Source organism: Drosophila willistoni, chromosome 3R (genome assembly GCF_018902025.1).
Source record: "Drosophila willistoni isolate 14030-0811.24 chromosome 3R, UCI_dwil_1.1, whole genome shotgun sequence".
In the NCBI taxonomy this organism is placed as follows: domain Eukaryota; kingdom Metazoa; phylum Arthropoda; class Insecta; order Diptera; family Drosophilidae; genus Drosophila; species Drosophila willistoni.
The window spans coordinates 6,374,361-6,400,804 of NC_061086.1; the positions used below are offsets into that span (position 1 = coordinate 6,374,361).

General features: G+C 39.1%; 9 protein-coding genes across 15 annotated transcripts; 3 read left to right on the forward strand and 6 right to left on the reverse strand.

Annotated features, from left to right (window-relative positions):
- The first annotated feature begins 7 nt into the window (after positions 1–7).
- Positions 8–656, forward strand: LOC6650469. Its single transcript, XM_002073035.4, has 2 exons — positions 8–245; positions 307–656. The coding sequence occupies exons 1-2, from the start codon at positions 24–26 to the stop codon at positions 622–624; spliced, it is 540 nt and encodes a 179-aa protein (XP_002073071.4). The 5' UTR covers positions 8–23; the 3' UTR covers positions 625–656.
- LOC6651336 (lipase 3) lies at positions 628–1,907 on the reverse strand. The gene is made up of 3 exons (XM_002073036.3): positions 1,827–1,907; positions 1,064–1,768; positions 628–1,008 (listed from the first exon to the last, which is right to left on the reverse strand). The coding sequence occupies exons 1-3, from the start codon at positions 1,905–1,907 to the stop codon at positions 628–630; spliced, it is 1,167 nt and encodes a 388-aa protein (XP_002073072.1).
- Positions 1,908–2,609: 702 nt separating this feature from the next.
- Positions 2,610–3,226, forward strand: LOC6651337. Its single transcript, XM_002073037.3, has 2 exons — positions 2,610–2,716; positions 2,771–3,226. The coding sequence occupies exons 1-2, from the start codon at positions 2,622–2,624 to the stop codon at positions 2,991–2,993; spliced, it is 318 nt and encodes a 105-aa protein (XP_002073073.1). The 5' UTR covers positions 2,610–2,621; the 3' UTR covers positions 2,994–3,226.
- A 586-nt stretch (positions 3,227–3,812) lies between these two features.
- Positions 3,813–6,946, reverse strand: LOC6651338 (cell wall protein DAN4). 3 transcript variants are annotated; one of them, XM_015176836.3, is made up of 9 exons: positions 6,907–6,946; positions 6,039–6,143; positions 5,616–5,965; positions 5,113–5,520; positions 4,821–4,949; positions 4,401–4,752; positions 4,249–4,340; positions 4,057–4,186; positions 3,813–3,985 (listed from the first exon to the last, which is right to left on the reverse strand). In XM_015176836.3, the coding sequence occupies exons 2-9, from the start codon at positions 6,124–6,126 to the stop codon at positions 3,867–3,869; spliced, it is 1,668 nt and encodes a 555-aa protein (XP_015032322.1). In that variant the 5' UTR covers positions 6,127–6,143; positions 6,907–6,946; the 3' UTR covers positions 3,813–3,866. The 3 variants fall into 3 exon arrangements, with proteins under 3 accessions (XP_015032322.1, XP_002073074.1, XP_046866278.1); XM_002073038.4 differs by lacking the exon at positions 6,907–6,946 and having other exon boundaries at positions 5,113–5,487; XM_047010322.1 differs by lacking the exons at positions 5,113–5,520; positions 6,907–6,946.
- Positions 6,947–7,339: 393 nt separating this feature from the next.
- LOC6651339 (28S ribosomal protein S21, mitochondrial) lies at positions 7,340–7,901 on the reverse strand. Its single transcript, XM_002073039.4, has 2 exons — positions 7,666–7,901; positions 7,340–7,600 (listed from the first exon to the last, which is right to left on the reverse strand). Exons 1-2 carry the CDS (start codon positions 7,810–7,812, stop codon positions 7,484–7,486), a joined length of 264 nt encoding a protein of 87 aa, XP_002073075.1. The 5' UTR covers positions 7,813–7,901; the 3' UTR covers positions 7,340–7,483.
- A 115-nt stretch (positions 7,902–8,016) lies between these two features.
- Positions 8,017–11,232, forward strand: LOC6651340 (dnaJ homolog subfamily A member 4). Its single transcript, XM_002073040.3, has 3 exons — positions 8,017–8,199; positions 9,264–10,377; positions 10,469–11,232. Exons 2-3 carry the CDS (start codon positions 9,277–9,279, stop codon positions 10,577–10,579), a joined length of 1,212 nt encoding a protein of 403 aa, XP_002073076.1. The 5' UTR covers positions 8,017–8,199; positions 9,264–9,276; the 3' UTR covers positions 10,580–11,232.
- Positions 11,233–11,435: 203 nt separating this feature from the next.
- LOC6651341 (WD repeat-containing protein 36) lies at positions 11,436–14,589 on the reverse strand. The gene is made up of 3 exons (XM_002073041.4): positions 13,342–14,589; positions 12,749–13,180; positions 11,436–12,693 (listed from the first exon to the last, which is right to left on the reverse strand). The coding sequence occupies exons 1-3, from the start codon at positions 14,492–14,494 to the stop codon at positions 11,510–11,512; spliced, it is 2,769 nt and encodes a 922-aa protein (XP_002073077.1). The 5' UTR covers positions 14,495–14,589; the 3' UTR covers positions 11,436–11,509.
- Positions 14,590–15,321: 732 nt separating this feature from the next.
- Positions 15,322–21,275, reverse strand: LOC6651342 (neuropeptide CCHamide-2). 5 transcript variants are annotated; one of them, XM_015176833.3, is made up of 4 exons: positions 21,160–21,275; positions 17,245–17,325; positions 15,601–15,833; positions 15,322–15,512 (listed from the first exon to the last, which is right to left on the reverse strand). In XM_015176833.3, the coding sequence occupies exons 2-4, from the start codon at positions 17,318–17,320 to the stop codon at positions 15,414–15,416; spliced, it is 408 nt and encodes a 135-aa protein (XP_015032319.1). In that variant the 5' UTR covers positions 17,321–17,325; positions 21,160–21,275; the 3' UTR covers positions 15,322–15,413. The 5 variants fall into 5 exon arrangements, with proteins under 5 accessions (XP_015032319.1, XP_015032320.1, XP_002073078.1 ...); XM_015176834.3 differs by lacking the exon at positions 21,160–21,275 and adding an exon at positions 20,999–21,076; XM_002073042.4 differs by lacking the exon at positions 21,160–21,275 and adding an exon at positions 18,148–18,234.
- Positions 21,276–22,439: 1,164 nt separating this feature from the next.
- LOC6651343 (GILT-like protein 1) lies at positions 22,440–25,828 on the reverse strand. Its single transcript, XM_002073043.4, has 4 exons — positions 25,626–25,828; positions 23,349–23,483; positions 22,906–23,265; positions 22,440–22,845 (listed from the first exon to the last, which is right to left on the reverse strand). Exons 1-4 carry the CDS (start codon positions 25,692–25,694, stop codon positions 22,663–22,665), a joined length of 747 nt encoding a protein of 248 aa, XP_002073079.2. The 5' UTR covers positions 25,695–25,828; the 3' UTR covers positions 22,440–22,662.
- Between the last annotated feature and the right edge of the window lie 616 nt (positions 25,829–26,444).

Here is a 26,444-nt window from a genome sequence, read left to right on the forward strand (position 1 = left end):
GTCATTTCATATTGGGTTGTGAAATGGCAAATCAATGGACTTGGATGCTTTGCATCTTGCTGACCGGACAACTGCATCAGCTTCAAGCCAAGGAAAGGGAGGTAAAGCTACACAAGATCGAAAAGATTCGAGAGGATGAGCATGCCTTTAGAAGCGAATTGCATTTAGGTGAACGAGATGAGGAAGGACATCTGCTGATTAATGGAGAACTGAAACAACATGAAACCGTAGACAACGACTGGAAAGTAAGTATTCAGGTCATAGTTTCTATCAATGATAATGGCAACTCAACAAATTTGCTTGCAGCTACACATTAAAATTCATCGTGCTGAAAATCCCGACGATGAATTTGAAGAGTTCCTTAACATCCCCCATTTGGCTGTTTGCGATGTCATGAAGTCCTATTACAAGGAATTCTTCTATGAAAGCCTCAAAGAATATTCAAATGCGCCCCATCCGGATACATGTCCTTTGCCGCCAGAGCACTATCATCTCAGGGACTATCCACTGGATGCACGACGTTTGGGACGTTTTCTCATACCCGGATATTATCGCTTTGTAAGCAAACTTACTAAGGATGATGAGATCAAGATAGAGTACCTGCTTGAGTTGCAAGTCAATTAAAATTTATTCATATGATAACATCTGCTTCAAAACTTCGTCGTATACGTATTTCTTGGCCTCGGTACCCCAAATGAAATCCAAATGGGCCCATTTCTCAAACGGCACTAGATAGTCCAAGGCCATGTTGGGTAGCTCATCACGGAGTTGTCTCACATCACTTATATCGCACATCCAATCATTGGCTCCATAATACAGCAGGACAGGTGCCTTGGCGTTCTTTAGCTTGTAGTTGGGTGGGGTGTAGCTGCCGTATTCATAGGGATTACGGATGACCGAATAGTCAAATTTACGGAATTTTTTCGAATTAAACTCTTGACAGAAATGCAGATTTTGATTAACCGAAGCTCCAGCTGGAGAAGTTGCCTTAATATGCTCCAATAGCTCCTACATGGAGAATATAGAAGAATTATACTAAATAGACAATTTATTATTCACTTACATAGTCCAATTGCTCGGAATCGTAGCCTCCGATCAGGAAGATCTCATTGGCACACATGTCGGCATAGGGTGAGGTAGCCTGGCACATTTCAATGCCCAAATCCTGTTTAAACTGATTGCTCGGCATAAACTCCATTGAACCGACCAACTCAACCATGGCATTGGGTTGTCCCAGAATCGGGGCAAAGGCACGTGTTAAGGGACTCTTCATGTTTCCCATGTAAGCGGCAGGTCCCAGCAAATGGGCGGACTTGATTTTGTCATTATATTCTGGCTTCTCTGACATCATTACCAAATAGACAGTGGTGCCTTGTGAGTGGCCCACATATTGCAATTGTTTTTGGCCGGTATGCTCCAATATATAGTCAATTGTGGCTGGCACATCGTAGATGCCAATCTCGTTCCAACTGAAATTCCAGAATATTTGCCAATATGTTGGCCAGTACTTATGGGCCTTGGAATAGGTATTGCCACGGGCATTGCCCATCCAAACGTCGTAGCCAGCATCGGATAGAATGTATGCCAAAGCCTTTCCTGGTCCCATTAGCACCCAATCCGAGGATGAGCTAAGCATGCCATGAAATAGCAATACCACAGGTGCACCACTCTCTTTCGGCGGTATGCGATGCATGGTCAGAATATAGTTATCAGTGGTGGTAACTTGATGCGTTTCCACCGCATAGCCATCATCGACAATACGCTCCGCCTATCATGATACTCGTTAAAACTTTAAACTAAAATGCTCTCCCTTTAGCTGGACTTACACAATCCGATATTGGCCTCTCTCCGGCCAGGGCTAGGCCCAAAATGGTTAAAACGATGCCCACTTGAAAGGCTCCCATCATTTTTACTGTGGTGCGTGCGATCGCCAACTGTCTTTTTATATAGGAGAGGTCGTCTATCTGCGTCTACTATCATTATCTATCGATAGTAAGTTGTAATCAAATATTCAGAGGTATATAGAAGCTAAAAATGGACATTTGGCCTAATCAGAGGCGATGTTTTGATTTCAATTGCGGATTTTTGATGTCTGATTTACGATGGCGTGAGGCCAAGACCCCCTCCCAAGCTAGCACCTGTCTCTATTATCAAGAAAATTAAAAGTTTTTTTTTATATTTATAACCAATCATGAATTCACGATCTAAATACGCAGAAAATGTATGAAAGGATATGATACCTTTCATTAAAGAGTTATATGCTAAATCGATTGATTTGAAATATAAGGAACATTTGGAGAAATTTTCAAGTAGCATATCCTAACACTTTAATGGACAGTTTTGAGTAAAATAGATGTATCTTCTTTGTATTCAAAGAAAAAGGGAAAGTCAAGCACTGAAGGGTCAGTTTCGATTGTATTGATTTCCTTTCCTTGCACATGATTGGTCTTGACTTTAATTTTTTACACGTACGTTTGCAATTGGCTGCCCCTGACGACGCGACGGCCACAACATTGGGCTAGCTCTTGAAATGATTTCACATATTACCACATATGACAGTTTAATGGACTTGTTAGCTCCGACTGATACAGATATAGTACGTTCTTGCAGACGCGACCAAAATGAGGCATGAACAAGTTGTTGTCGACTATTGGGCTATGTTTAAGACATCAGGCCTATGCCTTTTATTGGCCTTATGTGGATATGTACTGCTCAAGTAAATATAAAATATGAAATAAGGATTCATTAATATTAATGGTAATGATTTTAGAATGATACAGACAATATTTTGGCTGCCTGGACACTTGTCAAAGAATCAATTGCGTCTGGAGGAAATGGCCAAGCAATTGGCAAGCGAGTTGGGTGAAGATGAAAGAGCCGAAATGGAAAAACTCTTCAATAGCAATGAACCACTGACAGAGGAGCGTATTAACCAATTTTTGGATAAGCCATCGAATCAATTGGCGGCAGAGGAACCAAAGAAGGAGCTATAGAATGGCATAAATTAATTATAATTAAGTTAATACACAATTTGACTTTATTCTTACATTAGACATTAACATACACAGACAGATATTGTTTTGTTTTTCTTTTATTGTAATAATACGAATACAATATTTCGGTATATCGCGTTCTTAACTGGCAAACAAACAAAAAATCAATCAAACAAACAATTATTTAATCAATAATGCATGTAGTATTCAGTTTATTTATTTAGGCGAAATAAAGCAAGTGGACTAAATCTCTGTATAGTATTTATGTATGTATGTAAATTGCTACTGATATAGTATATATGTATAATAATATAATATGTGTGTATATACTTATATGCGGACTCAGAGCCCATTCCTGCTTCATGGGTTAAACTTCTTTTCAAAGCAAAACTGTATCGCCAACCTCAATGTTTTCCTAAACTAACTCAGATTCTGGTTTAAAATATTTGATTTAAGTTAAAAGCTCAAAACAGCGCACAAGTCTCTCTTTTTGTTTTTGGGTTTTTCTAAACATTATCATAAATGTAGAAAAAAAAATCAACACAATTGTTCTATATCTTTCATTATTCTGCTGCCTAACTCAAAATATCACGATAATCTTTTTCTGTTTTTTTTCTTTGCTCGCTATGTTACAAGTAGTTTGCCAATTGAATACACAACTTAGGTTTAAATCTAAATCCAACAGTATTAGGCAATTCCGAGAGAGCGCACTTTGTTCCAAATACATAGATAGATGTTCATTAAATAACGATAAGAATCGTTTCTTTAGATATAGATATACATATATATATATATATATATATATATATATATATATAGAACTAGTTGTAGATATATATGTATGTATCTATAGATTTCTGATAATTTGCCAATCTATTGGCTTGGAGTTTGCATTGGAAGCCTGTAATATGGATTGGCCAAGTTAACACGCGCTGCAGGCAACAGCTCTGGATGCTCGGACAATGTGTCCGACAAGGCGGTCAGTAGGACACCTTTTAGTAAATGAAATAAATGCAATTACTCTAATGAATTAAAACAGACAAAGGATCGGTTGAGTACTTACGCAAAACTTTCTTTTGCAAATCAACTGGGATGACGCCAAGATTACCCTCATGCTCTAGAAATTCGGTTAATTTCTGTAATTCCATTTGGGCCTCATCAGAACCATGGGCCAGAGACTGAGAGAACATTACCTGTGAATGAGAACAAAACAATTAGCAAGTGATTCAAATTTTATAAGCCTTGCCAATATTACCTTTGCCAATTTGTATAAGATCTCCTCCAAAGAGTATTCATTGTATAAGTACTCTACAATTTTAGCCCGGCCTTCGTCATAATCTGTTAGATCTGTAGATCAACGATATTTACATTACGTTTACGTTTTTTATTCCGCCATTTCATGCTCACCTTGCTGGGCATCATTGTCCATCTGCTTGAGTTTATTCCAAAAGCTTAGGCTATCCAATTGTTTAAGAGACACTGGAACCGGTACTGAGACTGGGACAGGCATTGCATTAACATCTGGAGAAATATCCGATTCGTGGACATCTGGAAACGGTTTCTCTGTAGTTGTTGTACTGGTTGTTGTTGTGCTTGTTGTGGACGTGGTTGTAGTTGCTGCAGTGCTGGGCGGACTGTTACGCTTCAAATGATTTTGACGCAGTTCTTCGGGAAAGATGCGATTATCGTAGGATCGTTGAAGAAACTCAATACCCAACCGAATGTCGCGTAAGAATTTCAAAGCATTCTCCCTGGTGATCTGTAGAATGGACACAAAAAATCACTTTATTACCAATCTGTTGTCAGTGTTAGGTCAATGTCTCTCACCAGATTCTCTTTAATCAGTTCTTCAACGGCTCTGGCCACGCCAGTTTCATCGCCTGTCCAAAAGACATATTGGGCCATATCGAACGATGAGTACTGGCCATTGGGATTTCGCAGCAAACTCTGAGCAGTCTGTAATTGAATTGTGAATAAATCAATATTGGTAAATTTAATTTTGAATAGCGTTTCTTAAAAATAATTAATTTTCTTGGGGTGCGCTACCAATCAATTCATTTGCCAATCAGTGTGTAAATGGGTTTTTTTTATCATCCCATTATTCTATTGTAATAAGAACCTTGGCCGTCATTTGGTGGGCCGGACTGGATCTTCGCTCGCTGGTTTTAGTCTTGGCCATGGCATCCAGTTCGTCAATTAGTATATCTCCGATTGTCTCCCGATTGAGATCATGATTATGATTATGCTGCACAGCCGGCTTAGTGGGCGCCAGAGCGGTGAGTTCGGTTTCTGCCACGGCCGATTCCAGCTCGGCTACCGGTTCACCGGCCACAACATCCACAACATCTTTTTCGGGAGGTTGTTCGGTAGCTGGCGAAGTCGTAGCCGTTGTTGTGGTTGTTGCCACCGTTGTAGTCGTAGTAGAGGTTGTCGATGATGTGGGTAACACCTCGGGATTCTGACCAAACGCTAGACGAGCTGCGCCGTAAAATGCCTGTTGATTTTTGGGTGGTTTCGTGGATATACACTTGGATTTTCAAAAGACACAAGGCATAAGGAGCAGGCAAACAAACTAAGGAAGTGGTTGAAGGATGGGTAAAGGAAGGGTTTGCGATACCATACCTTAGAATGAACTGTCGGCTCCGCGACTACAGTTGGCTTATTGGCCGTCTTTGGTTCTTCCAATTGGGATCGTTCGCCTTCCTCTTTGGATGTCCCTGTTGTAGTTGTGGCCGATGTGCTAGTGGTTGTTGTTGTCGATATCAATGGTGTGGCTACTTCAAGCTGTCGCTCTAAATCGGGTAAAATATTGGGATTTGGAACCGAAGGTACTTCCTCAACACTCTCATTAGTGGTGGTTGTGGTGGTGCTGCTGCCATCTGGTTGTCGTTTGCTTGACACACGCAACTGATCCAGTTCATCGACATCGTCTTCGATTTCTGGAAATACCGAGTCACTGCGCTTCGAAGGATCTGTATCATGTATAGGAAATTTACTTGATGTCATGTAAAATAAACGGTTTCTGTTTCTTTGGCAGCAACTCACTATAGATATATGGAAGCAAGGCCGGATATGCTTGTGCCAGGCAAAAACTTGCCAGTAAATAGACAGCCACTAAATTCCCCGCTAACATGCCGCGTAATCCCAATTCTGAAAGTGACATGATACGTAATTCATTTGATTAGGTGCCAAGATTCGATTACAGAGATACACACACACAGACATATAAATATAATATGTAGATGCATATGTCTTAAGTAAGTTTCACCGAGTGGAATGGGAAGGAGATAATATATACACGAACTAAAGGAAGAAAATACGCACATACATATGCAAATCACGCTAAAAATAACACAAGAAATCGATAAAACAGCAACAGCAGCAAAAACATCAACAACAACAAGAGCCACCGATGGGCCACAGAAAGGAGGCAGGCAGGCGTGCTTGTGAATGAAAAGCATGCTAACTTCGGTGGGGAATTGAACTTTCTGTAGCGGGTCGGTCGTCACACACACACACATACACTCACGACACCCTAGCACAAGCCTCCTTTTTCTCTTGTTATTAGTGTAAATTGAGTCAATTGGCCCCATAAGCATATTACCAATACACTTAGGCACGTTCACAATGTCCAGCAGAGACCCAAATGACAAGTATCTGCAATTTGCTGCAATCGCAATCCGACATAATACATGTATATACACACAGCTACTTTAAACACTATCAAAATAATCAATTTTCATTGCATCTACTGTTAATATATGCTGCAAAGTAGGCAATGATTTTTTTGTTGGTAATTTCTTTGTATCCTGAAATTTGCTACCTACACACACACACAATGTCGCTATCTTTGGCCTAGGGTGGCCTGTTCTATTTACTTAAACAAATCAAAATAAATAAAAATAATTTTTACCTCACTTTGTCACTAGAAGAAATGCGTCCTCACAGCTTGAATGCAAAAAATGAATGAACATAAGTTTTTAAGTCGAGCAGTATAAAGCTTTATATTAAACTTAAATTAAGCGGGTAACGGTTAAGATACAGTTAAAATAAGCTTTTCTTAACCAAATGTAGATAACATTTTACACAAAAATTAAGCAACTAGGATCCATAGGAAGTCATTCTTATATACCTCGTAGAACATTTTGGTTTTTTAACCTCTTGAATGTTTTCTTTGTTTCATTCAAAAAGGTTCCAATTCAAAACTGATTTGAGATTGTTTTAACAAGGAGACCCCCTCTCCAGTACAGAATTTCTTGAATCAACTTTGTCGATTAAGATGTAATAGATGGTTATTCTCCAGCAAATACTTTACAATTTACAAATTTTTTACCTCTTGTCGAAACTTGATTGTAAACAACATTGTGTATTCTTTTGAAGATTTTAGATATTAGTAATATATATACACATAGGTTATTCTAATTTGTTGTGATTCTTAACAAACCCTCTATATTTTTAATAAACAAATAATTATACAAATTAGGGTACATCTAACTGCAGCCGGGGAACGGTTCCACGCGATTCTTGCGAAGTACAAACTGGATTTTGCGATTCATGTCTTCGTTGTAGATAGCCTTACACTTTTCAAAATTGATGCGCCGCCGTACCTGAAAAACAAGGATACGGAAACTATTAAGGACTGTTTGGGGGTCAGTGGAGCACCTCAACTAACCTGGTAGGGTTTCTCATAGAACCGTGTGCGCCGAAATTGATCAAACAGTTCTTCCTTGCCAAGAACTCGATTTAACAGACGGCAGGCCTCTTCCACATTGTTATTTTGCACTAAGATTGTGCGGGCCAAAAACTGAGCGTGCCGCATATTTTTTTATTCAAGAATTGAAAAAAACAACAATCTGTAACTTTATTTATTGTTAAATAATCACCGATAACTTAGTGTGTTTGCAAACACTAAGGATGATGACCGCACAAAACACCAAAATAGTGGGAAAGGGTTGAAAAATACTGGTTTTACGATTTTGGTCACTTTACCAACACTTGTCAAGCATATTCAGCAATTGTGCAACACCAATTTTGTTTTGCTCCACGTTTTAAAGCTGTGCGGTTGAAAATTTTCGCATGCGGAAAAGTTGTCAGTAGTAGAGATTTCATTTAAAATTGTAGTAGACAGTGTAACTTCTAGTAGAAAAAATATTAAAGGCGCTGCTATAGTTTCATTTTTGTCCGACACACGTAATACACAACAAAGGTAAGTCAGGGTAATTAATTGATTTTCCGCTTTTTGCAGATTTCGTTTTGCACGCTTATTACGAGCGTATGTGTGTGTGCATGTATGTGGTGGATAGTTTTTTTGGGCTACCTTTTTGTTAAGTAATCAGAGCTATAGTTAATTTATTTTCCAAGATGAAAAATCTAAAATTCCTGCCCCGTAAATTTGTAAAATCAATGGAAATCGGTTTCTTCTTTGTCCTCTTCATTCGTTCACTCTGACGCAGCACATGTTTGTACCCCTAAATTGCTTTGTCTGTGTGTGTGTGTAACTCTGTGTATGTATGTATGTAGTTAGTTTTTTTTCCTACAAAATAGAAAGAAAGAACATCAATTGAAAATTTTGGTGAATTACTCTTCTTTTTTTTCTCTTGCCATTTGCTTTACACTTTGCCCAGTTCCTCATATTTATCGTGTCATGGCGTTAGTTCACTTTTTCATTATCGCCCTTTATGCTTTGTGTTTGCTATCCGCAAACCAGGGCTGCACATTCTGACGAAATTTTCTAGAAATTCTGCGGTGGTTGATGAGTAGGAGAATGGAGAGGGGGCAGCAGGTAGAGGGCACCGTCAGCTGCTTGCCGTATTGAAATAGAAATAACTTCTAGAAAACGTGTGTAGGGGTTCGCCTTTACGGTGACTGCGTCGCATTTATTTGCCAATAAATGGATGAATGTCAGTATGTATGTGAAGATGCATGTGCAAGCTAGTTGACCTTGAATTTGGCTTGCCGGAAGCAATGCATACACACAAGCCTTTACAGATCAAAGAGAAACCGGCCACCCCCAATTTCCCCATCAGGAATTCCAAATCCCGAGCCTAGACGAGATAAAGTTAACCCCCTTCGATGCACATACATACATATGTACATTTCCAGGGATAGCTTCAAGCTAAAGGGTCATCAAGGGGTCACACCTTTGAGTCTTTTTTTATGTTCATATCTATGTATATATGTATGTATCTACATACATTCGTTTTTACTTTCAAGTCAGATTAAACTAGTTCCTTACGGCAAAGTTTAAATTATAGATTTCTTTTATTTCAGTTAAATATATAAAATGGTCAAAGAAACTGGTTACTATGATCTGCTAGGCGTTAAGCCCAATGCAACACCCGATGAGCTGAAGAAGGCTTACAGAAAATTGGCTCTGAAATACCATCCAGACAAGAACCCCAATGAGGGTGAGAAATTCAAAGCCATTTCCCAGGCCTACGAGGTTCTCTCTGATACGGATAAGCGTCAGGTGTACGATGAGGGCGGCGAGGCTGCTATTAAGAAGGGTGGCGCCGACTCTGGCGATTTCCGCAATCCAATGGACTTCTTTGAGAAATTCTTTGGTGCAGGCTTTGGCGGTGGCGGCGGTGGTCGTCGTCGCGAACGCAGAGGCAAGGATGTGGTCCACCAGATGTCTGTACAGCTGGAAGAACTGTATAATGGTGCCACTCGTAAGCTGCAGCTGCAGAAGAATGTCATTTGCGACAAATGCGAGGGTAGAGGCGGCAAGAAAGGTAGCATTGAAAAGTGTGTGCAGTGCCGCGGTAATGGTGTAGAAACACGAGTCCAGCAAATAGCACCGGGCATTGTGCAACACATCGAACAGGTGTGCCGGAAGTGCGCTGGCACCGGCGAGACCATACAAGAGAAGGATCGTTGTAAGAACTGCAATGGACGGAAAACAGTGCGCGAGCGCAAGGTGTTGGAGGTGCACATTGAGAAGGGCATGCGGGATGGGCAGAAGATTGTGTTTACAGGCGAGGGTGACCACGAACCCGAATCTCAACCGGGTGATATCATTATTTTGTTGGACGAGAAGGAGCATTCGACATTTGTGCATGCTGGCACAGATCTAATGATTAAAATGCAGCTGCAGCTGGTGGAGGCCCTGTGCGGCTTCCAACGTATTGTGAAGACCCTGGACGATCGTGATCTATTGATTTCGACAACGCCTGGCGAAATCATACGGCACGAGATGACCAAATGCATCTCGGAGGAGGGTATGCCTATATTCAAGAATCCAATGGAGAAGGGCACACTTATCATTCAATTCGAGGTGATTTTCCCCGATGTAATCAATCCGTCTGTTGTGCCGACGCTGAAGCAGTGCTTGCCACCGGCACCCGAGGTTGACATTCCAGTTGAAGCGGAGCATACAGTCTTGGTAAGTTTTTCCGCAACCCACCCCATCAAACACACCATGCACGATTTTATGTTATATTCTCATTAACAAAATGAATTTATTGAAATTACAGGAGGACTTTGACCCTAAGCAACGTCGCCAGCAACACCAGCGCATGGCTTACGATGAGGACGATGGTGGCTATCAGGATGGCCCACGCGTCCAGCAGTGCACATCAAGTTAAGCGGCTAAACTTACATTAAAACACACACCTATCACCAGAAAATAATAACCTACGAACTGGACGGTGCGGGACCTCCGATACTGATGCGCTCCCTTTACCTCCTACTATATATGTAAACCTTAGATCCTGCTACACACACACATTTGTAACTATCGCCTGCGACGAAGGACCGACGGAAACGGAACAAAACCGATCAGAAATATCCAATCAACCAAAACAACACCGTGTCCCGTGTTAAATTCTACTCTTGCTCTTCCTACTCAAAACACACATAAAACAAAAAAAATCTAGCAACAGGCTAAAGTTATTCAAAGAAAACACTACGATATTTAGGTATACAAAAACAAAAGATAAAAAAAAAACAACTTATCAAGATATATGATGGACGCGCACTATGTCTGTATAACACATGGTGGTTTGATAACTAAGTACATATACACAAATATTGTTTTAATTTAGTTTATGAGTTGGAATTTACTACGAACAAAAGTAATGGATATAACCGCAAAGCAAGGACCCAGCCGCAGCCTAGAAACGTATCGAGCATTGTCGCGTCTAGAAACAAGTTTAAGTTATTTAATTCCAGCATAAATGAAAGCGTTAGTTTAAACGGATATAACAAATAAATAATTAATACACAATTTCAAGTCGAACCCCACTAAAAATTGTACTTTTGGGGGGATTCTCGATTAACTAGCAAGCGTGATACATTTCTTCAGCACAGTCATGGATATGATTCATTTCATTTCTAATCTAATCAGCTATGATGAACGCGTCTTGGCTAATTACTTGTCATAGCCCACTTATAAATTCGTAGACTGGCAAAACTCTTTAAAAAAAACATATAAAGGGCGGATTTAAAATTTCTTGTAATTTATTTATACAAATTGGAAAGACGTAACTATAAATAAACAACTCTACATTGCGTAACTAACGCGAAAAATTTCGCAGCGCTGCAACTACTCCAATGCCATAGACCAGTTTACTTTCGACACGCTCCCAGGCTTCCTCCTGAGCAAGAGATATGCTTCGAAGCGCCTTCACCAGGTTTGACGAGTGTGTTAAACTGAGGCCATGTGAGCGTAAGTAGACACTCAAATAAGATTGGGCTAATTCAAAGCTTAGATTTGTCGTAAACATAAACTCAATCATCTTGAGGAATTGCAGCATGGCCAGCATAGAGCCGCCTCCTTCAGGATGCAATGATTTGATCTCAAAGTCAACCATTGAGGGTCCTAGTTCTGTTATATGTTTGACGACGGCATTAAAATCATTGCTGGTGGAAGTTGCTTCTAGCAGTTGGCCAAATGTAGTTAAATTACTAAGATTTTTGGTCTGAAGGACGCGAGAGCCGTCCGTCGAGGTGGGAGCATTACCGCCTACATCGAAACGCATCTCCAGGCCAGAAACGGTAGGTAGGAAGAAAGGTGCCTGCTTCGGCGTTTTCGGTGGTGCTTTGGGCTTGTTGCGTTTCTTGATCAGTTCCAAGTCGAGCAAATTTTGCCATCGTGAAGCGGCTTGTCCCGAAAGAGTTATAAGCTCGGGTGCCAATTGTTTGGGCGTCTCGTATGTGGCGTTTATCAACTCGCCTTCATTGTGATGCTCGTCACCATCATTTATATCAAGCTCTTCGATAGCATCCTCCAGTTCCATGGCATCGCACACATTGGTAGGCAGTCCCACATATGGAGCTGCCTCTCTGGGATCAATTGAGCGCAAGGAGATCTGATTAAACAGAGTCTTGTTGGCCCACAAATAAATGCCCAATAAATTAACATGGGCAGTGGCTAAGAAATCACCATTGGGGGACATGGTCAGAGAGATGCATGGTCTTTCGACACGGAAGTGATCAATCATGTAGGACGATGGTATGTCCCACACTTTGATTGTAGAGTCCATGGAAGCGGAGATAAGCCAACGGCTGTCGGGACTGAAAGTCATATCATTCAACTTTGCTGTGTGGCCAATGAATTTGCGGACGACTACCCGCGTGTGCATATCTACGATATAGACCTTAAAGGACTCCAAGCCGATCGCTATCATGGAACTCTCACGATGCTGCCGTATCAGAGATACCCCATCCGCAAGTCGCAGGATAGCCACAGGTTTGTCAACTGTAATAATAGATATTTAACTCAAATATCTTATACTTATTGGTGATGCGCTTACCTTTCCCTTTAAACGGCCAGAATTTAACGAGACCCTGTGAGCAACCAGAGACCACAATTTGATTGAGATTATCACTGGCTAAACCGCGTACGGCCTTTTCGTGTCCAGGGGATCCATAACTACCACGATAAAGACCAGATTGTATATTAAATCGTTCCACATCGCCACTGCTATAGCCAATGATGACGAAATTCCCGCAATGTGTCAACACAAGGGATGTAGTTTCGCAAGCAAAGTTAGTTCGATTTTTACTCTGAAACTGCTTGGGCACCAGACGATGTTCACCCATGCGGCTTTTGTCGAAAGTCCAAGTAGTGGTCTGTATGATGCCCGCATGAATTGCGGCAATATTGTCCCATTCCTTTTCCCGTGTCGTCTCGGAGGTAAACTCCAATATAGGCGGCATACTGAACTTGTCAAACTGGAACCGATCTGAATGAGGCAAATTAAAAAATTATTATTATTATTATTTAATTGTAAAAAAGAATTAATTCTAGGTTACAATGAGTTTTGAGCCAGAGCGACAAAGGCCTTCAGGCTGAATTAAAAAATATTAGATTTTATCTTGGTGAAACTTTAATTCGATCGCTTACTTTTCCTTTTGGTTGCCTTGGGGTTGTAGGTGGCCCGACCCATGCTTTTGTTTAGTGATTCCGAAATGGTAGAGAACACTCGCAGGGTGCTATCCTCGCCTGATGACAATATGGATACACCAGATACACCATGATAACGGATGCAGAGCGGTGGCTTTGTGTGGCCCTCGCGAATACGCAATTGACGAGCTCCACCATCGGCCATATCGAAAACGAATGTTTTCATCGAGTTATCTGGCGAAGTAGTGAACACAATTGGCTCACTGGGAAAGCATATGGCTGTAGTTACCTGCTCCTCATGCGCCTGCCACTGCCCCGCGAGCTTTTTTTCCTCCAAATTCCATAAGGCCATGTAGCCATTGCTGCAGGCGGACACTAAAATGGGTGGTCCATCGGTGCGAAAGGCCATTGCTGTTACCATACCCCAATCCTGCTTGAAGGCAATAAGCACTTCATCAAATTTTAGATTCAGCACAATTATAGCACCATCAGCATGACCGACAGCCACAACGTCTAAGGCGGGAGCCGGTTCTATGCAAGTGACACGACTTTCATGGTGGTTGAACGTACACACAATTGTGTTCTTTTTAATATTAATAATCTTTAGTTGGCCCTGCTGTGAGCCCAGAACTATTTTGTTTATGTATGTGGGTGGATGAGCCACAGCTGTGATCTGAAATTCCTCCGGTTTAAATGGCACATCCAGATACACTTCCTCCGATCTAATATCCCACACTTTCAGCACATTGGCACTGTCTACGGCTATTAAATGAGTTCCAAAAGGCAGCAGCAAGTGGACGTTGCGTTCATGGCCCCGATACACATGGCGTATGTGCTTACCAGCTCGCCAAGCGAAAATGCACTTGTTGCTCGCCGTGTAAGTATGGAGTCGGTCTGTGGCTAATGCTGTGATCTCATCAGGGTGCAATCCACTGACATGAAGCAGACGAAAGTGGCCTGCCGTGTATACTTGGAAGGAGCGTCCAATGCAGGTGATAATCAGGGTATCTCTTCGACGCTGGACATAGCGTGTCACAGCTGGCACCTGATTGCTAACATAGCCCAGGGCACGATTCCGGCGAAAGATTTGACTACTCTCCTTAAATATGGCTCGAGTTTCGGACTCTGAATGCTCCTCTTTTAGGTGCGTCATTATTATGTCAAGTTTTCTTTTATTTTCAATGTTTGAAGAGCCTTTGCATTTCGAATGTTTTTCCGGACGAATCTTGCACGTGCGTTTGCAGTTATTTATATTTGGTCACACTTTTAAATAGATTCACGATTTGTTATCGACTATTTTCGATTTATTATCGATTATTTTTGATTCGCTAATTTTAAATTTCTTCTATCGTATTCTTCATAAAACTGTATTCATTCATGAAACTATGCCTTTCCCTTTACTTTTTTTTCTATAGCAAAATCTTAATTTGCAAAACCAAATTACGTTTAATAAATAAAATTTGTTGCTTTCTTTAAGCCATTTTATTTTTATACATATATTCAACCACATATTTAATAAAAACTCTTGTGAACATTTTTTTCGTTTTTTGTTTTGCCATTATACATATACATATATAGTACATACTTATATAACATTTAAGTAGTTTACATCGCGGTACAATTTCGAAATTATGGATTTTAAATTAAAATTTACAACTACAAATAGTCTTTCGCTTGCATTTCACATAAATCTCGAAACGTAAATCGAACATAAATTATAATATAGAATATATAAATAATGAAATAGGTATGTATGTTGCATTTTATTTTGGTTAATGTTTATAATAAGTGAAAGTTGATTATTTGCCATTTTAGTTTTGGTTTGATTTTTTTTTTTTTTTTGGGTTTTCTTTCACTGAAATTCTTACCAGCCCTTAAAAATTTCAGTTGACTATTCTATATGATAAACATTTATACAAATTATTCAAAAAGATTTAACATTTATTTTGAAATGTTTGTATATTGTTGTTGTTTTTGCTGCTGTTGTAGATATTGTTGTTGCTGTTGTTATTATTATTGCTGATGCTGTTGTAGAATGTATTTGCAGTCAGGCCAAAGGCAAAGTTTTGAGCTTAGTTCAATGGAAGATCTCGGTTGAAAATTTCACCAGAATTCGTCAAAGGATAATCAAGTTCATTTAACCGAGCAGCCGGTCGTCGTGGACGGTTAAACTAAAGAGAAAGAAAAAGAGAGAGAGAGAGAGAGAAAGTGTGGGGATAAGTGAATATTGCATTCAGTTTAAACATCTAGAACGCTTACCCATGATTTCATAATTTTGTACAGTATCTGACGAGAGGGATAATCATCAAATTCAGCCTCGGGCACTGCCTGTGCCTGTTCGTTGCCGCCTGCCAACATGGGCAACAAACCATTCGAACGTCCATATTCCTGGTCGGTCTGTCCGCTTGCAGTTGCCGATTCTCCGGCTCCCGAGCTCAGCGAACGTTTGCCATGGCCGCCGTAACAGACATGCCCATAGGCCTGGCAGCCCTCTGTAGAAAAAGACCAAAAATGCAAAATTAAGTTAGCCAGGTTATTGGCAAAAGGATTGCAATCAATATGATGAACACCCATGGCACGTCATTAACCAGGACTTCCTCACGTGGACCTTTCCACCATACACCTCAACTGGCTAAATCGAAAAGTTTATGGCACGACTCGCTTGTGTGCACTCCCTTGGCGCACGATTTGGCAAACTTTGTACCATTATACGGAATCGTTTCTTTCCTGTCATTCTCTCTCTCTTTCTTTCTATGTATGTATGTATGACAGCCGAAATCTTTAATCGCTTGCCAATGCTCTGGAGAGACATCTTTTGATAAGCATTTGACCCCGGTGACAAAGCTGCTGCTATTTCTCTCTCAATTCGTTTTGTTTGTTAACTTTTTGACTTAATGCTATTTATAAGAAAAAAAATCACCGCCCACACACACAGATTCCCACACACGCACACACACACACGCACTCTCTAGCACATAAATTTACATGTTGCTCACTGGGGACTCGTCCTTGCCCTAGTCCTAGTCTACAACATTTGTAACCAGTTTGTGATGACCCTATTTAAAGAGGGTAATTCAACTTTATCAAAAGGTTTGATAAATTGAAATGATTAAAGCTATTTTTAGAAACTTCAAGATTAGCTAAGCGATGTTTAAGTCGCAAGTCGTTGACCTATAAGAAAAACCATTATAGGAGATCGTGTCAGCTAATAAAAATTGAAAAATATAATCTACTGCTCAATTTGCTTTGATGTCTAGATTTCTTTTAAGAAGGGTATTTAAATTACCATACACAAAATATCCTTATGTTCACTTTTGGGAGCAAATGAAATCTATGAAAAGGCAATCTCCACAAAAGTATCAGGACATTCAAGTAAATGAGGTAAAATACATTTTAGTAGCAAAGAAAATGAAATAGAATAAAAAAGTTATCAGCTTCTGCCACTTTGCCTTTTGTTTGTTTGTCTGCATTATTTAATAGAGGCGAAACCTACGTATGTGGGTATGACAAGCGTTGTATTGCAATACACTATTCCTTCAAGCGGTTGGCGAAAAGCGCATTCTTTGCCCATTCCAAAGAATCCTGCAAGAATTTACCCTTCGCTGCAGCTGCATAAACAAATAAAAACCCTGGAGGGCCATCTTACATATATGTAGAACAATGGTTGCTGTCAATGAGGCAGGAAGTCTGTGATGAGGAGGAGGAGGAAGACGAGGAACGGGATGGTAGATGAGTGGGTGTGATTGTGGGTGGTTGGAGTTGTCAATGCTTCCCGTTTTGTTTGTTTGTTTTGTATTAAACTGTAACAATTGATGCTGCCAGGTCATGACTGCCATTTTATAGGTTTGTTTTTTTGCGCTTAAATTTAATGCATATTTCATGATGACAATTTTCGCTACTCACTTTTCGCTTGACTCTGTTGGGCAGCCAATACCACGGTGCAGATGACAACCAGCAGCAACGAAATTGTCGATTTCATGTTAACTGCAAAGAGACATAGAGAAAAATAGAGAGGGTGAGAGGGGTTAAAATTGAAATAGAGTTGTTTGGAATCTCTGAAACGTACATATGTATGTATGTACATATGTACTTGTGTGTACCTGTTGCGGCGACAAAGGGCCGCCCCTTAGGCTATGCTACACTAATTAGAAAACCGAATCACACAAGTCAAATGCATTTAAGAAGGCTAATCCTGGGCGTAAAAACTTTTAAACTTTGATTTATGTTACGGCGCCCACTCCATAAGATTCCGTTTCCACCTACAGACATTCAGACAAACAAAAGTGGCAAAAGCACAAGTTTAACTAATGTTTGTCTGTTACGTGCCTGGAATTTCTTAGGGCCATCTGCTTGCGGACATAATCGTATGCGGTAAGTATATATAGATAAAAGATAACTCATTTAATTTGTTAGCCAAAAATTCATACTTTTTGAACCGAGCTAAAGCTAATTTTACAATTTACTCATCAATCATACACCATGTGTGGGTAATTCGGTTTATTTATATATGTGTATGTATGTACATACATACATATGTATGTGTATACCAGGAAACCAGGTCGCGTGTCGTCCGTATGTCTTACTTGCCGGATAGTCCCATGGGGAATGGTATTGGGGTTGATAATAGCAAACTCACCTAAGCTGATATTGCTGATGTATGTATGTATGTATGAATGTAGGATGTATGTACGTTGTACTTAATATAATTTGTTTATTGGCTATATTATTAATTATTTACTTTTTTTCATATAGATTTAAATGTTATCACTAGCAAATATAATTAACGATTTGTGTAGATTTGTATACCCCTGAGTACTATATAATCACAGATATGGTTGTTGACTATGCAGCGCCCACACAGCAGCCGAAAAAAAAATTACTCTGAAATCCGTGTTCACATTTTCAAGCTCTAACCGACAACTGAAGCCGATCTGAAGCCCCAGTCAAGTGTATATGCCACCAGCTGATAAGCCTGATCTGGCTGCGTCTGCTCTGAATCCGAAAACCATGTCAGGCGCCGCTTCGGCCACGACGGAAAAATTTCCAAGCCGCAGACAGCTATTCTCCTTCAGAGCATACATATGTATAAATAGGTTCTCGCAGTGCTTCTATTTTCAGTTGATCTACATGATGAGTGGCCCGGCCCCAACTAAATTTATAGCCAATTGATAAGTGTAAATTAATATGTAGCTACTGTCAGTGAGCCATTGTGAAAATCAACGAGCGCCCACCTACGCACTCATGGCATAAGAATAATAATAATATTATTATTGTTATTGTTATTGCTGTTCTTGATACATTTATTTTATATATACATACATATACATATATTCATAATGTGTACTTTTCGCTGTTTATCAGCACACCGAAGACCAGACTCGCGACAGTGGCGCGCGTGGTTAATCAATTTTCCCAGCTACCCAAACAAATTTATATATGTCATATTATTCTGCATGTATGTATGTATGTATGCACAAAAAATAATATATTGTCATCATAATAATGTTTTAATGAGCTGCTGATACATACCTACATTAGATCAGATCAAACAGATACTCGTGCGACCCACCCTATATAAATCAATTTAGCTAAGAAAACTTTCCAGCTGCGGGTGTTTGGTTCCATATCTCCCATGTAAATCCCTGTAAAACCTGGTGTACTAACTAGCCGAGTACACGATTAATTCCAACAGTCGATACAAAGTTCATGAACAAACGCTGATTTGTTTCCGTGTGAAATTTTCTAATCATCGAACTGATAATGCCAACAAAACAAATGCATATATTAAATAGAGCGTGCCTGAGGCATGGCCAGAGCTTGAGCCACTTCTAGTGCGACATACTGAGATAAAGATAGTGGCCTGAAATTGTACTGGAAATGAGATTCAGGACAACAAGTTTGGCCCACTGACCACTCGTTGCTCGGATTACGTCACAAACAAGTTTAAAGCCAGCGGAGCATAACATAAAAAAAGGAAATCAAATTCAATCCCGCTAACAAAGTACTCAAGTTTGACTTTTGCTCGACTTTTGTGGTTTTCGGCGTGCTTCTTTTAACAAGATGTAAACCAAGAAAGCAATCGGTTTCTATTGCATTTTTCTTTTAGTGACTTAGACTAAGACTCTCTACGCCAACAAGACATAATTAACTAAAAGTAAATAAATGAAACATTACTGTTCGACAAGAAGTTTTATGGTTGGATTCTAAATTGAGTGTTTTAATAACTTGCTAACAAGTTCACATATTATGTTATATACATACATAAAAATGTTTATCTCGAAATTTAAATTTCTTATCAAGAAGAATAAATGAAACATAATTATCAATGTAGTTATTAATTTTGTTAATACATATCTCTGTTTTTATACCCTGTATCTATGGTTGTATTGGGTCTCATGTGAAAGAGTCAACAAGTTGAACCACAAATTTGTTCCTTCTTGACTCAATCACTTATTCATTCACTGACTCAATTGTTCAATGACTCACTTTTTATTTTTCTATAATAGCATAATTTAATTTGAAAGTTAATTCTTTCGATTTTTTGTTTGATATATTTAAAACTGAAAAACAAGTTAAGCTTTATAAATAAAAATATCCTTTACACAGCAGTTTTTAAAGGATAATAAAATAGGTGAGTCAATTAATTAGTGAATTAAGGTTTTAATAATCCGCTAATAATAAAGATATTGTAAGTGAATACACTAGCAAGAAAATTAACTTGTTCATTCTTTATAATTAGCCATTTGGCCGAACACGAACCCACATTATAAATGTTATAAATTATTTGCAAATAGAGCTGGTGCTAATTTTCTAATTAGGCCAGATATATAAATTATCGATTGAAGAATAGTCGAAATCGAAATAGAATAGTTAATTTATAGACATGAAAAATTTCTTTTGGGAAAGTGAAAATTTTGAAAGAAAAATTTAATATGAATGTAAATAATATTTTTAGCTGTTATAGAAAAAAAGGTTTAAGAGTGCCTGCTTTGGCAGATTTTCATATTATCTAATTTACATTTACCAAAGTTGAGACCTTGTCGGCTACTTACTGTCTATTTGCTGCTTTGCTTGTTGCAATTGGGTTTGTTCTAATGAAATTAAACTTTATTTGCAAAGTTTCTTGGCAAAAGGGGCAACAAGTTGCTCACTTTATAGTCTATTCGCCAGGATGTTTTTGAATATTCCAGCTTCACGGCGTTTGCCTTGAATGATTTATACAGCTGCCAGAGACTCAATGGAAATGTTAATGTTGACTTTATGTGTAGTCTTTCTGGGCAAAGTCTTAAGCAAATGAGCGCTATGTTTGCTAGTTAGTTTCAAGTCAAGCCGTAGGGTAGATTATTAAAAATGAATCAAAGTCGAAAGTCAAAGAGATCTAAAAACAAGAGAGGGGGCAAAAAAAGGCAACAGACGGTGGGTCATAGGGAAAAGTGGATAAAAAGTAAAATGCTTAAAGTCCATAACCCAGAATGGGTTGATTAATTATGTCTGGCTAATCTAATTTGATTCAATTAAATTGAACAAATAAACAAATGTGCCTACACATTACCGCAGGGCGATTGAAAATTAATTTTAGCCATCAAGTTAAATGAAAACAGAAACAAAAAAAGCTGCTTGCACTGAGGGTCAATTATAATGGTCAATCTGAACTTACCAATATGTATAAGGAGTATAATGTTGCAATAAAATAATATTTGTTCACTAATTGTAAGATTTATATATCACAAACAGCACACAAACTGCAATTTCTCTGATAATTGATGATTTCTCAATTAACTTAGACCTAACCGAGTTAACTTCAATTCAAAATTTCACCTTCTTTCACTTGTGAGTCACAACTGCTAGCCAAAATCTTTAGACTACTTGGAGTCTTCGTCCTCGTCGACGTTGGGGGTTAGGCTCGGTGGTGTCGGTGTATCTCGACTGCAGTCCAAAATTCTTGTGATGTCGACAGCCGGAGCTGGGCCAGCTTTATATCATCAGGACCACAACGATGTCGACCTCCGCCCGCATATGCGTACGTTACGTTTTGTGTAGGTTGACTTTCTCGCAGCCAATCAGAAGCGAGCAAAATACCCGAATTGCCGAATCGTTAGCCGAACGCAGCAATTTTTTTTTTTACCACTGCCGACGCCCCGATGTATGCAACACTATCTGTTGGATTTTACGTAGGTGCTTGGCTTGGTTCGGCTTGGCTTGGCAGCAGCAATTGCCAAAAACACTTACCTACTTTTGTTTCCAACTAACACAGTCTCTTTGAACATTTTGGGCTGCGGCTCATCCAATGACCGTTCTGTACTTTTGGGACGTCAAATTAACATCGCGCTGAGATTTATTTGCTCGACATGTATTGCAGAAGCATACATATATAAATGATTATGAATGGATATTGCTGCTGACGTAGTTACTGTCACGATTGCCGTGGGCTCATTTTCCCATTCATAGGCCACAACAACAACAACAACAACAGCTGCCTAAAGTCAAAGTCAAAGCGTGGACTGTAGTCCCATGACAGCATGATGGCTGCGTGGCGGTTGATTGAAGACATAAGTATTATCCACAGTTGGTTGAAAACAACTTTGATCAATTAATTAAATGATTAACCATTTTATTGAGTCACATTCGATCAACGTGCATATTAATTTTTATTTTGCTCATTTTGCTGCTTTCTGTCGTATCAGCAATTTGCAAGCTTAAATTGATTTGCCAACGACTTGTTTACAACAATTGGCCGACTGTGGGTGATAGGGTCTTCATTCTCCTCCATCTCCATCTGGTGTAATTCTCTGTTGCTAGAGCTACCTACCAGCAGCAGTCGGCTTATCGCATCGAAAATAAATTAGCCGATAAGCAGCTGACGCTGACCTATACAGGGACACCGATCATAATATTTGACAACAAACATACGAATCCGCTCCCACAACAAGGTTTCCCATTTTGTTCTATCTACCCAATCTACTCAAGATTTCAACAAATTCAATAGGCCAATTGAATTAGGTGTAGCTTTAAAAAGACACCAACTGCAGCTTTCCTTTTCTATGTAATCCGATTTTCTTATACATATGTATGTAACTCATTGAATAAATAAATGAACATATTTTTCATAATTTTTATTCAAATTTTACAAATAGATTTAAGCTCTCACGAATGATTTTGAGACTGATATACGGCGTAGATATACGGACGGCATGAGTTTCATTTAGCCTAAAGGCAAAAAAATAAATGGAATAAAATAAAACAAACAACATACACAATTAAGAGATTCATAGTTGCACTCTGAGAGCTCTGAGTGGAGGGAAAATCAGTGGACAGAGCAGCTTAGAGAAAGTAGCGGATAAACCAAAGACCCAATAGAGAGCTTAAGATGGCGCTTACGCTGGCCAAGCCAGGAGCGGCGGCATTATGCTGGCTACAGATGCGAGGTTGGGGAGCAGATACGTATCTGCAAAGAGTACCAATGAAATTCTTCTGGGCACGTTCATTCACATCTTTGTCGAATTGCTGAAAAAGAAAATGCGCTTTGGAATAAAGGATCAACGGAGGGATGGACAATTCGGTTACCTCATTGAACAGAACGGTGGGAACACTGGTCAGTGGCTCCTTCAGCTTCATTGTGGTCTCGCCAGCCTTGCGCAACAAGATGCTTCCTTCGGTGGAATTGGCACAGGTCTTGATGTTCTCCCAATTGTTAACATGATTCTCGGTGGCACAACGTTGACCGGGATACACATTGTCGGGGAAATTCTTGCCCGCCTTCATAAGACAATTGATGAAGTCCAGAGTTAGCGACTCGCGAGTGTATTCAATCTGATAAGAGTTGGCCTGAATGTGGTCAATGGCACAGGCATGCACCTTATTGCCATAGCACTCATTTGGACCATGATGACAAGTGAAAGTCACCTCGGCGCCCATCGTGGAGAACTGGCAGAGCGAAAGCGATATGCAAATGAGCATTTATTCCACACAATTCGTTACACATTGGCCTACTGGCCATTGGCACTTACCTGAGATTTGCCAAAGGGCACAAATGTCAGTTCGACCACATCACGGAGTTCAGTCTTCACTGCCGGATAGACTTGTTCCGTAATGAACTTGGCACTGTCCGGGCACAGGGATTCGTAGTAAATTGAAACGGGCACCTGGGAAAAGCCAAACGGGATGACAAAAGCCAGTATGTTGAGTTATGTTGTTTTATTGTATGTAATGTTTGGCATGCCTCATTGTTGCTTCACTCTGACCACAATTGATGTAGATGAGAGTCATTAACATTTTGACTGCAGTCGAAAAGGCTATGACTACGGCTACCTACATATATTTGGGTTCATGCAAATGACTTTTGCATGAGTTGACAAATTGTTGACAAATTTCAAATGTTTGCATCTCAAAAATAATAATTTTCATCAGAGATGGATACTTGAATGCAAGAGCAAATTGCTTTTCTATAAAAGAATATCAATTTTTTGTTTATTATGTGACGTACAAAATATGTATGTATAAAAAAAGTTTACTTTAAAGTTTGTGACATCGGCATTTGATTTGTTACCACAAATTAAGTTCAGTCGTACAGTCCCTAAAATAAAAACCACTGGTCTCTAAAATAGTTTAATTATAGAAAAACTTTATGATGAAAAAATGATAATTTAGCCTTTGGTTTTCCCAAAACTTGCTGACTTGTTTTAAAAGTGGTAAACTTTCAATCTAGATGACAATTTTAATTTTGTTATTGTTATTTTTGCTTCAATTTCAAGACAACTATTATAATTATTAATATTTTTTGCATTTTCACGAAAATTTCCGACACAATTGCTAACAGCTTTCTTCTGTACTTATTTGGCTGTAGTTCTGATCTTTTGGGGTTCCCCCAAAACGTTTTTCATTTCTACGGCATTTAGTTTTGTTAATATGTGTGACAGAAGGCAATATAAAGAAAATGAATTGTATAAAGATAAACCACAAAATTTGCTTATTTCGCAGAAAAAAATATTTATCAAACGATTTATAAGATTAAAACACAGTGAAAATTGTAGAAAGCTTTATACAAAAGTTTATTGAAGAAGGGTTTGACTGTACTTAAACTGTTTCCAATTTGTATTGAAAGCATGCCAAATATTCTATTTTATTTATCATCAGTATAAACTATGCTTGATTATGCCAAATAAAAAATGTTTTAAATATATATTTGGTATACAAAAAAAAACCCATTAATTTTCTTCAGAAGCTAAGGCCATCAGATTCTTTGAAAAGTCAACTCCACTGACCTCAGTTAATTAGTATGCCAATGTCTGTTTTTTTCTTATTTCGCTTGGCAAACTGACTTAAGTGCAAAAAAATGTGTGAAAACATGCTATATAGATAAATAAAATATATACAGATATATCTAATTATATATGTAGCTGCAACTTTTCTGTGATTTTGAACAAAAGCTTCAACTACAAAATTGTTATAATTTATTTGCCAGCCAACTACCGGGGCTGGCAGTTACTGAATTCAAATTAACTTTTTAGTTGGATAAATTCTCGTGACTAATCATTGAAATGAAGCGCAATATATAGAAACGCACACACTCGCTGAGCGAAATAGTAACAGAAGTAGAATTATGCAAATTGTTTATTGTTTCTGTCATTGAAATTGATGTACGGCTCAGCGTTTATTTAAAGTGCTTACGCTTCGTTCCCATCCCGCACATAAGCAAGTGTTCCATTCTTTTCTTTTATCGAGTTGGAGTTAGTCATGCCGGAGAAGGGGAGACAGAGTGGAGGGGAAGCAAACCAGCCACCGGTTTCTCTCTCATCATATAACAACAATGAAATGGAAAATGGAAACTGGTTGGGGTCGAAAACAGGTTTTGGGTTTCACACTCGAAACCATAACAAAAATATATCAAAAAGATTCAAGCCTAATGTTAATTATTTGTCGTACATTTTCCAACTGCGGCATTTTCCAGTCCAAATGAAAAGTTCATTCAACCTGTAACTATTATTCGGGGCATGTCACTTGTTGCTGTCGGTTTGGAAAAAAAGGGCGCAGTAGTCGGCAATCGTCTTATGGCTAGGGCTAATTAACATCACGCTTCCTCCACCTAACCCCATTGCCCACTAACACGTATCACATACGATATAATCGGTTTTTTTTTCTTTTTTTGCGCGCGCGAGCGTCCCTGACTTGTATTTGACTCTGTTGTGCAACGCTAATTTGGCACAACACCCACCGACCCACCCACTCAAGCACACTTGCTTTCAATTGATTTCGATTTCAGGCGGACGCAAGAAGCAGGAACTTACCTTAGCCGCTCCATGCACGGAGGCTAGCAGGCAGCTGAGTAAAACGCCCAAAACGATTTTGTGACTCATTTTTTGGTATTCTTTTCGGTTGTTATTTTTGTTTTTACTTCTATTCTTTATTCTGTTCTTTTCTCCCCTTTGTTAACTTTTCGATAGAGCTCGGTGTTGTTCACGGTTTGACGTCTAAGTGTAAACTGTTTGTATGCACAGCTTGAAGCTGGAATGGAAGCACCGTTTCTAGTCACTGGAAGAGCGGCAGCGGCCGAGACTGGTTTTTATGCATAATTTGGGCTGGGCCGCTTCAAAGATAAACACTTCCAGTGGCTTGATCGAGAGATGAGCTTCAAATGAGAGAGAAGTTGACTTAATTGGTCTCTCTTTTGCTCTACGCTAGCAATAGGTCGCCGGACCTTTATTATTAAAATGTATTTTGAGGGGTGGCTTATTAACACAAAGCAGCCCCAAAGCTCTCCTGCCGAATTCAAAGACTTGCATAGTTAGTTAAGATACAATTGTCCCATGTCTATCACTACATAATACCACTAAGTGTGTATTGGGCGTTTCAATCAAGACCTCTGATTTTTAATTTCGATTAAATGATTAAAGAAAACATATTGATGTAAAACATTCAGCTTGCCTTTCTTATCTGTCATTATTGCCTAAGGAATTATTCTCGATATTAATGTGTTACCAATGTCTAAATGATAAGAATATCTTCCATTACAACTTGCTCTGACGTCACGTTTCTATGGAATTTTAAATTCATATTCTTTATACTTAGTATTCAACATCTGATAACAAATTGAGATCACTCTCAAA

What these genes read in the sequence shown, in the direction of transcription:
- LOC6651343 (XM_002073043.4), bottom strand. Translation starts at nt 25,694, where the DNA reads ATGAGTCACAAAATCGTTTTGGGCGTTTTACTCAGCTGCCTGCTAGCC. An exon ending in CCGTGCATGGAGCGGCTAAG is followed by an intron (nt 23,484 to 25,625) that starts GTAAGTTCCTGC and finishes GGCTTTTCCCAG; the next exon opens with GTGCCCGTTTCAATTTACTA. An exon ending in CCACCGTTCTGTTCAATGAG is followed by an intron (nt 22,846 to 22,905) that starts GTAACCGAATTG and finishes TTTCTTTTTCAG; the next exon opens with CAATTCGACAAAGATGTGAA.
- LOC6651339 (XM_002073039.4), bottom strand. Translation starts at nt 7,812, where the DNA reads ATGCGGCACGCTCAGTTTTTGGCCCGCACAATCTTAGTGCAAAATAAC. An exon ending in TCTATGAGAAACCCTACCAG is followed by an intron (nt 7,601 to 7,665) that starts GTTAGTTGAGGT and finishes CTTGTTTTTCAG; the next exon opens with GTACGGCGGCGCATCAATTT.
- LOC6651338 (XM_015176836.3), bottom strand. Translation starts at nt 6,126, where the DNA reads ATGTTAGCGGGGAATTTAGTGGCTGTCTATTTACTGGCAAGTTTTTGC. An exon ending in CCCACCAAATGACGGCCAAG is followed by an intron (nt 4,950 to 5,112) that starts GTTCTTATTACA and finishes ATTCAATTACAG; the next exon opens with ACTGCTCAGAGTTTGCTGCG. An exon ending in GGACAATGATGCCCAGCAAG is followed by an intron (nt 4,341 to 4,400) that starts GTGAGCATGAAA and finishes GTTGATCTACAG; the next exon opens with ATCTAACAGATTATGACGAA.
- LOC6651336 (XM_002073036.3), bottom strand. Translation starts at nt 1,907, where the DNA reads ATGATGGGAGCCTTTCAAGTGGGCATCGTTTTAACCATTTTGGGCCTA. An exon ending in AGAGGCCAATATCGGATTGT is followed by an intron (nt 1,769 to 1,826) that starts GTAAGTCCAGCT and finishes GTATCATGATAG; the next exon opens with GCGGAGCGTATTGTCGATGA. An exon ending in ATTCCGAGCAATTGGACTAT is followed by an intron (nt 1,009 to 1,063) that starts GTAAGTGAATAA and finishes TTCTCCATGTAG; the next exon opens with GAGCTATTGGAGCATATTAA.
- LOC6650469 (XM_002073035.4), top strand. Translation starts at nt 24, where the DNA reads ATGGCAAATCAATGGACTTGGATGCTTTGCATCTTGCTGACCGGACAA. An exon ending in CCGTAGACAACGACTGGAAA is followed by an intron (nt 246 to 306) that starts GTAAGTATTCAG and finishes ATTTGCTTGCAG; the next exon opens with CTACACATTAAAATTCATCG.
- LOC6651337 (XM_002073037.3), top strand. Translation starts at nt 2,622, where the DNA reads ATGAGGCATGAACAAGTTGTTGTCGACTATTGGGCTATGTTTAAGACA. An exon ending in TGTGGATATGTACTGCTCAA is followed by an intron (nt 2,717 to 2,770) that starts GTAAATATAAAA and finishes TAATGATTTTAG; the next exon opens with AATGATACAGACAATATTTT.
- LOC6651341 (XM_002073041.4), bottom strand. Translation starts at nt 14,494, where the DNA reads ATGACGCACCTAAAAGAGGAGCATTCAGAGTCCGAAACTCGAGCCATA. An exon ending in CAAGGCAACCAAAAGGAAAA is followed by an intron (nt 13,181 to 13,341) that starts GTAAGCGATCGA and finishes TGCCTCATTCAG; the next exon opens with ATCGGTTCCAGTTTGACAAG. An exon ending in CTGGCCGTTTAAAGGGAAAG is followed by an intron (nt 12,694 to 12,748) that starts GTAAGCGCATCA and finishes CTATTATTACAG; the next exon opens with TTGACAAACCTGTGGCTATC.
- LOC6651340 (XM_002073040.3), top strand. Translation starts at nt 9,277, where the DNA reads ATGGTCAAAGAAACTGGTTACTATGATCTGCTAGGCGTTAAGCCCAAT. An exon ending in AAGCGGAGCATACAGTCTTG is followed by an intron (nt 10,378 to 10,468) that starts GTAAGTTTTTCC and finishes TTGAAATTACAG; the next exon opens with GAGGACTTTGACCCTAAGCA.
- LOC6651342 (XM_023180303.2), bottom strand. An exon ending in CCAACAGAGTCAAGCGAAAA is followed by an intron (nt 15,834 to 17,244) that starts GTGAGTAGCGAA and finishes CTTTTTCTACAG; the next exon opens with AGGGCTGCCAGGCCTATGGG. An exon ending in ACAAAATTATGAAATCATGG is followed by an intron (nt 15,513 to 15,600) that starts GTAAGCGTTCTA and finishes CTTTCTCTTTAG; the next exon opens with TTTAACCGTCCACGACGACC.